The 11,174-nt window shown below is 44.0% G+C and overlaps 1 protein-coding gene across 1 annotated transcript; it reads left to right on the top strand.

The window, feature by feature from the left end:
* The first annotated feature begins 1,363 nt into the window (after positions 1-1,363).
* On the top strand, positions 1,364-6,124 carry LOC134497043 (vomeronasal type-2 receptor 26-like). Its single transcript, XM_063302758.1, has 4 exons — positions 1,364-2,185; positions 2,679-2,906; positions 4,106-4,232; positions 5,223-6,124. Exons 1-4 carry the CDS (start codon positions 1,364-1,366, stop codon positions 6,122-6,124), a joined length of 2,079 nt encoding a protein of 692 aa, XP_063158828.1.
* The last annotated feature ends 5,050 nt before the right edge of the window (positions 6,125-11,174 follow it).

The raw sequence follows: 11,174 nt of genomic DNA on the forward strand, positions 1-11,174 counted from the left end.
TTTTCTACTCACAACCTTCTCTTCAGCCCTTAGAGCAGAAACAGCTGACTCTGGGAGGAAAAAACAATTTCTAACTTTATGGCTATCTTGTTTAGCTCTGCCTTCCTCATCACTGAGATCCCCGCTCATATTTAGTCACAAATTAGCTCCACCCAGCTCAGATTCTTTCTAAAGTACATGGGAAAGGAGCAAACAGGAAACTGCTTAGTTTTGCAACACTGAAGGGCCTCGGGATGATTGTGCAGGAGTTAATTTTCATTATAAGGTGAATGTTTTAAACTTGAAATCATAAGAAACAAACTGCTGAACTTCAGCAATGGCGCTAACATGCACAACACAAGGGCAGTCTAGGAAAGCAAAATCAAAGCATATTTACCTTGTTTTCAATGTGTCTTTCTTGTGACTCTTTTCCCCCCTGATATCTCGTCCCTAGTAGCATAACGCATAGCACAATTCGCTTTTGAAGCAAGTCACTTTATTTGCAGTGTGGTGACAAAGTTCTACCAACACATCTTGGCTTTAGTGTTTGCCGTTAAGGAGATCAACAAGGATCCTCAGATCTTGCCCAACATCACTTTTGGCTTCCACATCTATGACAGCTACTCTGATTCACGAATGACCTATCGCACCACTCTGGACCTGCTTTTTAAATTACACAAAATCGTCCCCAACTATATTTGTGGGACTGAAAAGGGAATGATGGGAATCATTGGAGGACTGAGCCCTGAAACGTCCATACGCATGGCAGAAATTTTGCAGCTTTTCAAGATTCCACAGGTTGGATCTGTAGATAAAGATGGTAGGAATTATCACTATCACACAGATTATGTGCTCTTGATTTCCCCTTCAAGGAGCAACTTGATGCTTTATCAGTAAAGAGAGGTAGAATTTTATAAGACAAAGGTGTGGAGTTTGATTAATAAAAAGTTTCACGTGAGTATATGGCTGCTTTCAGGATGAATCCACACATACAGAATTTTAGAGCATAGTTTTTTTTAAATCTTTGTAATTATGCTAGCTAACATTAATGATAGATGATTGATAGATAGATAGATAGATAGATAGATAGATAGATAGATAGATAGATAGATAGATAGAGATATTGATGGATGGATGATAGGATTCAAAAAAGGTATCTCCCTATTGGGGAGATATCTAAACCAAATCAATATATTAAACATCCATACTTTGAGAAATAAGTTTCTAAAATAGTTCACATCAGTCAAAATAGAATGAGTCCACCCATGCTTTCTCTCTCTTTATCTTTCTCTTTCTCTTATTCCTCCTTTCTTTCCTTTAGATTGCATATGGCTCATTTGAATTGTCAGTGACGGATGAATCGCATTCCCCTCCATTTTATCGCATGGCCCCTGGTGAAGCTCTTCAGTATGAGGGTTTAGTCCAGCTTCTTCTGTACTTTGGATGGAAATGGGTAGGACTTGTCACTGTAGATGACAAACATGGAGAACATTTCATACAAACTCTGGAACCCATGCTCTCGCAAAATAAAATCTGCTTTGAATTCACTGAAAGGGTTGACAGAAATTTCCATTTCTATGAGCTATATGACATGCTTGAACGAACTCTGAGTCACCTTACCATATTCACAGAGAAAACAGCAAACGCGGTTATTATACATGGAGAAAATATAGTCTTCATGTGGCTGGCCTCTACTCTACTAGTGACCACAATACTTCCTGTAACATCTGACTCTTCACAGAAAATTTCAGCAAGAAAAGTGTGGATTACAATGGCCCAAAGTGATTTCACATTACATTCCTTACAAAGGGCTCTGGATATGCAAATGTTCCATGGGGCTATTTCCTTCTCAATTAGCACAAAACAAATTCCAGGTTTCCAGCAATTTCTACGGGCTGTCACCCCTTCTGGGGCAAATCAAGATGGCTTTATTAGAGATGTCTGGAAGCAAGCTTTTGTCTGCTCAGTACCCAAGAGTGATGTTCCTGAAGATGAAGATGAAGATGAAGAATGTACTGGAGAGGAAAGGCTGGAGGACCTGCCTGCGACTTTCTTTGAAACCAGCACGCTCGGCCATAGTTACAGTATCTATAATGCCGTCTATGCTGTGGCTCAAGCTTTACATGTTGCTCACACGTTTAGGACTGATCGGAACATCCTAAAGGACAGGGATCAAGGGCAGCCAAAGAATCTAGAAGCCTGGCAGGTAAGATTTCTTCTTTCCCAGTGCTCTTCTGAGATATTCTCCAGGATTACAACAGAGTGGCAGGACTTAATTGGTCAAGAGATCATCTCAGTTATCTAAACCTCACTGATGTTCACTTGAGTCCACCATTCATACATTACAAATGTTGACCCACTTAAGGTATTGTCCTTTTCCTACACATCCCTCTTTCCACACCAACTCAACTGGTCTTTAATTCAACTCCCTTTCTGGCCCTCTCAACTAGATTTCCTTCCCATTGCTTCTTCTTGCTCTTTTCCAACTTCTTTTCTCAAATGTCACCAAAGACAAGCACTGAAAAGATTTTACTATCTAATCTGGAATACGGTCCAATCATAACCCTTAAATTGCTGCCGTCCTCCATACTGTTTCATTCCTGGTGAAGAAATGCTCCCCATCTAAAAAGGAGTGTGGTTTGAGGCCAGTAGGAAGCACATCCCTTTCTCTTTAACCCTTATGCTCTTTCTTCTGGAAGCTCCATCCATTTCTGCAGAGAATGTCCTTCAACAACACTGCAGGAGATGAAATTAAATTGAATGAAGATGGAGTATTAGAAGCCGGATTTGACATCAAAAACCTGGTCACTTTTCCAAATAACTCCTACATCACCGTCCTAGTTGGAGAAATGGATCCAAATGCTCCTGCAGGAAAAACCTTGATCATTAATGGAGACAGAATCCACTGGCACCACGAATTCACTCAGGTACCATAACAATAGCATGGGCTAAAAGGACCAATGTCACATGCACTCCTTTTCACACCCCTAGCCTTCCCTTTGGCCTGTTGCTAGCAACTAGCTCATATCCCCAAGTACATTTCAGTCCACTGCTGTCAAAGGTGGGCAAAAACAGATGTATTATTGGGCCGATTCATGATGGATATTCTAATGTTTGAGAATCGAGTTCCCAACCTGTGCAAGGAAATTTATTTTCCTCTCACTGAATGTGGGGACTGCGGTGCCATGCCCAGGTGTGGGGCTGCCCAGCTGAAGGAAGTACTGATATCTAGTCCTTCATTCTCCAGAAGGAACTCAAATGCAACCACAGTTCAGTGATACATTTCAGGCTGGGGGAGGCAAAGTCTCAAACAATAACCACTTCAGCCTCCCAGTTCTATTCAGATCCTCAAACTTTTGGATTCCTTCCATGAATTGCCACTAAATTCAAAATAAGAACAAGAACAAGAACAAGAACAAGATGAACCACAAATTAAATTTATATGGCACCTAACTCCTAGTGACTCTGGGCATTTTACAAACCCTTAAAAAAGTATTTAAAAACAAGGAACAATACAAAAACACAAAACAGGCACCAAACAAAGAGCAGAGATGGTGGAGGAAATGACCTGGATGGGAACAAGGGAAAGAAAGAAAGGGGCATCAATCATCTTCGCCAAAGGCCTGGGCAAACAGCGTATCCTCAGGGCCCTTGGAAACACCAATAGGGTGGGGCCATTTGAATTCAGGAGGAACCTCATTCCAGACGGCAGGTGCTGCTACAGAGAAGGCAGGCTTCCGGGGTCCCAATCCATGGCATTCCTTAATCGATGGAACCCGGAGAGCGCCAACCCTGCCAAATTGAACCAGCCGGGCAGACACTATGGGGGACAGGCAGTGCCTCCAGTAACCAGGCCCTATGACACGGAGGGCTTTATAGGCAGGAACCAGCACCTTGAATTGAACTTCAACTCAATTAAAAATGAATGAAATGCAACTTCAATTATGTTCCTGGCCTTGGCAACATTATGGGGCATTTCCACAAGACATTGCTCAAAAGCAGGCTGAAGCAACTCTGCATCCCGGCCCTGTCTCCACCCTCCTCCTTATTCCTTGGCTGTAAGACAAGAACAAAACAAAAACAAAAGGTTTGCTCAATACTGACCGCTTTCTTTATTTTTGGATAGCTACCACCTCTCTCGTTATGCAATGAACCTTGTCCTCTTGGAAGCAGAAAGAACAAGATCGAAGGGCAGAAATTTTGCTGCTACGCTTGTGCTCCGTGTCCAGAGAAGATGATATCAAGACAAATGGGTAAGATTCATAGCATCCAAATGGAACTGGGTCTGAAATTGCATTTCTGCAGCCTGTATCCAGCTAACCAGAAGCTCTTCAATATAACCGCTTGCTTTACTGAGGCACCTCAAGGGGGCTTTTCCACCATGTCAGAGCTTGGATAGCTAAATCGAACTCTGAAGGTGTCTATTTTGATGGCTGCAAAGCATTAAAAGCAAAGGAACGTCTCTCAGGGATGCTCCCCCTTCCAGGAAATAGGAGCTAGCAGACAGTTCCTCTATTTAATTTTCCCTCTAGTTTCCAGTGCTACCAATTGTAAGATGTCAGGCTCTCTCTCCTTTTGAAGACACGGAAACAGAATGCAGGAATTATGGATGATCCAATGACCTGCAAAATAGGGTCTCGCTCTGTGAGTCAGTGTTGTGTCTCTTGGTTGGCCCCCAAATTATAACAGAATTAAATCAAGATTCTTGAAGGAAAGATGTATCAATTGGTTATGGTGGAAGAATTATACCAAAGTCATTTTTAATGATCATCAGAGCAAAATGTCTGTGTTGCACCCGGGCCATCCAACAGAAATGAAAGGATCCAAAATCAAGATTGCATAAACCAGTGTTTATTTTGCTGCTCTACGAAGCTTGGCTGGCTGGAGAATTCTGGGAGTTGAAGTCCACACGTCTTAAGACGTCACTCTCCTACCCTTTAGTGCCGCTGCCTGTTTTCCGGGATCGAAACCTTCAAGCCTCTCCTTTCTGCTTCCCACCATTGGGAAGGTGAGCCATGCTATTCCCTTGCTCAGTAATGCCACTAAACCTAGTGCTCTCCAACAGGCCAAGAAGCTTTAATTATAGGAAAATCTAGATATTTTTTTCCTGCACATTTTTTACATGTATATTGGACAGAGAGTTACAAAAGGTTTTAGGAAAGACGTTGCAGGGAGTTCCAAAATGCAATTCTGAAACTTGGGGAAAATTTGATTCTGTTCGGAAGCTTTTTCCTTCTTTTCAGACATGGAGCATTGTGACGGCTGTTCAGAGGATCACTTTCCAAACCAAGCTCAAGACGAGTGCATTCCAAAGACATTGAACTTCCTCTCCTTCGAAGAGCCGCTGGGCATCACTCTGGTTTCTCTGGCTCTTCTTTTTTGCCTGGTGACGGCTTTCGTGCTGGCAATCTTCATTAAGCAGCGGGACACTCCCATCGTCAAAGCCAACAATCGCAGCCTCACCTACCTCCTCCTCATCTCCCTCTTTCTCTGCTTCCTCTGCTCTCTTCTCTTCATCGGACAGCCCAACAAGGCCACCTGCCTCCTCCGACAAACGGCATTTGGCATCATCTTCTCTGTTGCCGTTTCCTCTGTTCTGGCCAAAACCACCACAGTCATCGTGGCATTCCTTGCTTCTAAACCGGGAAACGTTTTCCACAAATGGGTGGGGCAAAAGTTGGCCTATGCTATTGTCTGGGGGGGATCCCTTCTTCAAGCAGGCATTTGTGTGTTTTGGCTGGGTTCTTCTCCTCCCTTCCCAAATCTGGACACACAAACCCTGCCTGGGGAAATCATAGTGGAATGTCACGAAGGCTCCGCCACCATGTTTTACTGTGTCTTGGGCTACCTGGGCTTCTTGGCCCTTCTCAGCTTCACTGTGGCCTTCCTAGCCAGGAAGTTGCCGGACAGTTTCAACGAAGCCAAGTTCATCACTTTCAGCATGTTGGTGTTCTGCAGCGTTTGGCTGACCTTTGTGCCCACCTACCTGAGCACCAAGGGGAAGTACATGGTGGTGGTGGAAATCTTTTCTATCCTGTCTTCCAGTGCTGGCTTACTGGGATGCATCTTCGCCCCTAAATGTTATATTATTGTAATTAGGCCAGAGTGTAATACGAGAGAGCAACTAATACGTAGAAAAATATAGAACACCTTCTTATCATTTCATCACAACTTCCAATATCTTCCCAATGTAGACCACTGCACCCACTGTCGACTTCACGTTGGGCATTGCCCTCTTCTCTGTTTCTCTATGAAACTGAAGCATGGCTTGTGCTGTTTTTCATAGCGTAGGACACTTCCTATATTATTTCTATGAGTGACAGATCTGGGATTTTTGTTTCTTGCGGCCTCATGATTTCCAGCTGGCTCATTCCTTGCTGGAGATCTTTGTTAATTATTTGTGTGGGAACATGAGCTACAATCAGCCCAGCTTGTTGAAGGGAGCCGGCTGAAGTGCTTTGTAGTCCAACAGTGTAGAGACCTGGTGTATTTAAGGCAACTGAGTGTACATTTTGCTTAATATGATAAAAGTATTTTAAAAAGCATGATTCTGACAGGTTTATAGGAATTTGAGAAAACTCTTTGTATCTTCGGAGAGTGAGGATGCCACCCTATTTGGCAGTGGGGGAATTACAGGTATGACGCTTGGAAACTAGGCTAGGAAAAAAATCATTACCCGCTTGGCTATGGCTGTTCACCTGCTTCTTTGTGAGAGTACAACATGACAATGAAACCCCCTATTACCTTTCGGTTGTAACTTGTGGTGAGTGTGCCAGTGGTCCCGATCACATTCTGCGATTATTTTTCCTGGGTCAGCCATTTCACAGCTGTAGGCTGATCTGTCTCCTCAACCTCCTCGGCCTCTGCTCATCTGCATCCTCATGAACTCTCAGGTTGCACTGCAATCAGTTTTTTCTCTGGGAAGAAGTTCTCACAGTAGGGCAGCCAATCCACACACCCTTTCTCTGCATCGGCCTTACCTGTTGTTGAGCTTACTGCCTCCTGTGAAGCCATTAGTGGACAGCTAGGACCACTGATTGGAGCTGTAAGCACTGACACTTTGACTTCCAATAAAAACCCATCTCATGCACGAAAGCGAAACGCAGATTCTAGGCTTAATGGAACATATGTACAATGCAAGAGAGAAAAGCCACGACTGAGAATGAAGCACCAAACGGCCTCACTACACTCTCTACAGTCCAAACCCACCTTCTTCACAGATCCACCGGCATGACCCTGATTGCAGGCAATTAGCTCAAATTGCAGCAATTCGCATTCCGGCCAGCCACCTCTCCCCTTCCTTCCTTGACACACAGTAAATGATCATGGCAGGCACATACGATCAAAGGATGCAACCATCCTTGGATCGGGGGGGAGCCTGACAGGTGCAGAGCTTCATAAAGCAAAAAGATGTGCACAGAGAAGAATAGTATCTCAAATAGCATTAATGATCATGTTAGAGAAATACAGGTTATTGATCTTCCACGCTTAGCCCACCCAAGCATAAAGAATGCCATACTTAGACAAAGGAGGTTCAAAAATAAGCAAAAAAGATGTCTTACTCATTTTATTTGGTCCAGTTGCAACTGTTCAGGAAAAATGGACATTCTTCTTGTTCTTCTTCTGTCCCTAAACTGAATTAACCCTTAGCCCTCATTGCTGCTAAAGGCTGCATGCAGAAAGGGGGAACCTCCTGACTCTAGGGCCCTGCATTGCCCCAAGAGGGAAGCAGCAGCAGCGGCCACATGCTTCTTCTCAGATGGTGGAAGGAGGAGGAAGTGAGGTAAGGAATGTGGGTGGGACAACAAACAGCTTCCTCCAGAAGCATACAGAGAATTGCATCCTAGAACAAACTCATCCACATGCTGAGGCATGCTGATTTGCTGAGACCACCAACATTCTGAGAGTGTGCTGACCCTATGATTTAAGGAATCATCCTACCATCTATCATAAAAGTGGAATGGATTTTCCACAAATTCTGATACCCCATTCTTCTCTGTACATTCCAGCTTCTCAAATTATTTGTTCAGCATACGCAGAGCCACTTATATTGTGGTTTGTGTTCACATATAGTCTGTGGGTGACTTGGGTGAATAGGTATATTCTGGCTGCCCAAAATGCTGCAGCTCTTCAGGCCACCAGCAGATGGCAGAATGACACTGATATTCAACACAGAAGGGATGTAAATGGAGGGAAGGTGTTTTCAGTGAAAGAGAGAGAGAGAAAGGAAGAGGAAGGAGGAAGGAGGAAGGAAGGAGGAAGGAGGAAGGAGAAAAGAGCTGCCAATCCTATTTTCTATGGGAAGGGAAGGGAAGGGAAGAAAACCGCAGAATCAGAAGGGCAAAGTAGAGTAGTCTCCAAAAGGGGATTCAAAAAGCAGCTGTTTGCAAAAAGCAGAACGGCAGAAAAGCGGGAGAGAGATGGATACTCCCCAAAGAATGTGGAAAATTTAGCACTGAGGAGGCAGCAACCAGTAGAGTTCAAAGTTTATCCGTTGATGGCTTCAGAGTAAAATAGAATTATAAATAGCCACAACAATCTGTGAACTAAACTATTTAAAAAGAAGAATGTGGCTAACACCTTCTAATATGGGATGCTATAAGGAAGTTTGATTATACCCAACATTTTCTTACTGTGGTTGAGCAATATTGTACCACTTTTTAAAGAAAATTTCTGAGGATTTATCAGCTAATAAAAAGGATGTGTATTCTTCTACGGGACAGTTGGCCGTGTTAAGGAAGAGGGGTAGTATTAAATCCCAAGTACCGTCTTTTTGTAGTGAGTAGTGAAGATGGACTTGAAAGACAAAGGCCGGATTTTAAAGCCGTGATTCTTGTCCTGTCTCCCGGGACAGCGGGGACAATTTTGCCCCATCTTCTACATGGCAGCACTTCAGATGCTTGACGACAGCTGTTATGTCTCCCTCAAGTCTTCTCCAGGCTAAATAGACCCAATACCTCCAAGAAGTCCTGGTAAGGCCCCTTATCTTAGTTGCTCTCCTCCAGTTTCTCACCATCCTTTTGAAAATGTTATGCCCAGGACTGGATTCAATATGTAGGCATGAACAACACAGAACCAAAACGAATGAGGGCTTCTCTTGCTCTTGATATTATTCTTCCATTGCATTATTATACTGAGGCCTGAGCTTGACACAAGGGAACAATTCGTCCATAGAAGAACATAACTACAGGTAGTCTTTGCTGAGCAACTGCCTCGTTCAATGACGCTTCAAAGGTATAACAGTGTTGAAAAAATAATTTTACGATCAATGCCATCCCTCAGTCACGTGATCGCCATTACAGTCAGTACGGGTTGTTCTGTGCCACACCTCTTGTTTTTCCTTTTTTCCACCCTTGCAGAGCAGGGAGTTTGGAAAGGGAGGGATTACAAGGGAGTAAGCAGGCACACAATGAGGAATACACATTGAAAGGAATGTGGTAGTGCCAGCAGCCCTATGCATGCTCAGGGCTGGGAGCCACAACCACACTACACAAACAGCCTGGTCTATGTCACATTGTGTGCCTGCTACTCTCCTGTAATCCCTTTCTCTCCAATCTCTCCTCTCTGTGATGCGGGGGCAAAACAGATCAGGCGCAGGAGAGATTGGCCTACAGAAATTGTTTGGCTTTTTCTTTCTTATTTTTTTCCCCCTGACAGAGCATAAGCTCACTCATAGATATCAAGCAAATCCATCTGGGTGGTACTTTCATACACTTTGCTGTCACTTAATAAATATTGTTTTGTGTAGAAGATGACATCTGATGAGCAATTTGTCCAAAACTGTTTGATGATATCTGAGAATCTCAGATCAATGTTTTGAAATATTTCAGCATCAAACCAAAAAGGAAGTTCTCTGGCCTCTCCACATGGGGGATGTTGTGAGAGCAATTTCACACATCCGTGTGACCTTATGATGATTTATCCCTTCCTACTAGGTCAGCATGGCAGCCATGCCATCTCCCAGATCTGGTCAGTGAATAGAAACAATTTGGTTTTCTGGGCCACAGAAGTGCAGAAGTGCAGCCCATTGAACCCTGATGCACCCAAAACTCTGCATACTTCTGCATTCTGGACCACCTGAAGCTTTGTTTTGTTTTGTTTTGTTTTGTTTTTGAGAGCAACCACGTGTGCAATGCGTGTACTAATCCAATGAGTTTCCCAACGTCAGGAGGAACATGTTTAATGGCGTGGGGTTACTCTTTCCCTATAGTTCTATTTTAGAGGTTCACGCTAGTTCACTCTGAAGTGCAAAACAGTGACAACAACAGTAAAAACCCCTTGAAGGCTCAGTGCCATTTAACAAATGTCTGCTTCAGCAGATACATCCTCCCAGCCCAAATCCTGGAATCGATGCTGCAGACCAAATTGCCAGAGATTTTAAGGTTGCATTGCAAGAAGGAAAACAGTGTTGTAGTCAAAAACAGAGATAAAGTCATTGTCAGTCTCTCCGATCAAAGGCTCACAGAACTCTCTGATTGGAATAGCTTCCAGCTCTCCAGTACGGATGTGAACAGACTTCGAGTTGCCAGAAGGGAGGGGGGGCCGGATCGGAGTGTGAACTGGGTTGGTATAGCTAAGGAATTATTGCCAAGGCCATCTGGCCAGGCGAATGCCAGAAGGGCCATCTGGCATGGGAAGGGGGGTTGCATGCTTCAGTAGGTATGGGGAAATGGCTAATTTAGAGGCTTGAAGTTTTAAATGACAGTTTGCACGGGAATTTCTCCATTCACAACTTTTTCTTGTACTAGTCACCTCACATCATTAAACAGTAGAAAGAGCCCGGTCTCTAGACTGTAATTGAATGAGTGCTTGAGTGTGCTGGTAATTACATAAAGTTGCAAATCCTATATTACGGACTGTACCTGGCAGCATAAGTCCAGCTGAGAGTTACTGAAACTGTTGAAGGAACTGAGATCGAAAGAAAGGGAGCCCTCACCCTCAGAGGACAACGACAAAACTCTTCTGAATGCCAAGCCAGAGGAGGAGCGAGTGGAGTTGGCAGGTGACACTGAAAGCAATGATGGGGAGGGGGAAGCAGAAGCGAGAATGAACACGACAGAGTTAGAGAGTGCGCTCACCACCCTAGACTCCAGACATGCAGGTGGACGACATGGAAATGGGGCCAGCGACCTCGAGTACAAGGGAGACGGCCAAACGTGCCCCCAGACGGTCGAAGTGCAGGTGAAGATCCTGAG

This window comes from Candoia aspera, chromosome 4 (assembly GCF_035149785.1).
Source record: "Candoia aspera isolate rCanAsp1 chromosome 4, rCanAsp1.hap2, whole genome shotgun sequence".
Classification (NCBI taxonomy): Eukaryota; Metazoa; Chordata; class Lepidosauria; order Squamata; family Boidae; genus Candoia; species Candoia aspera.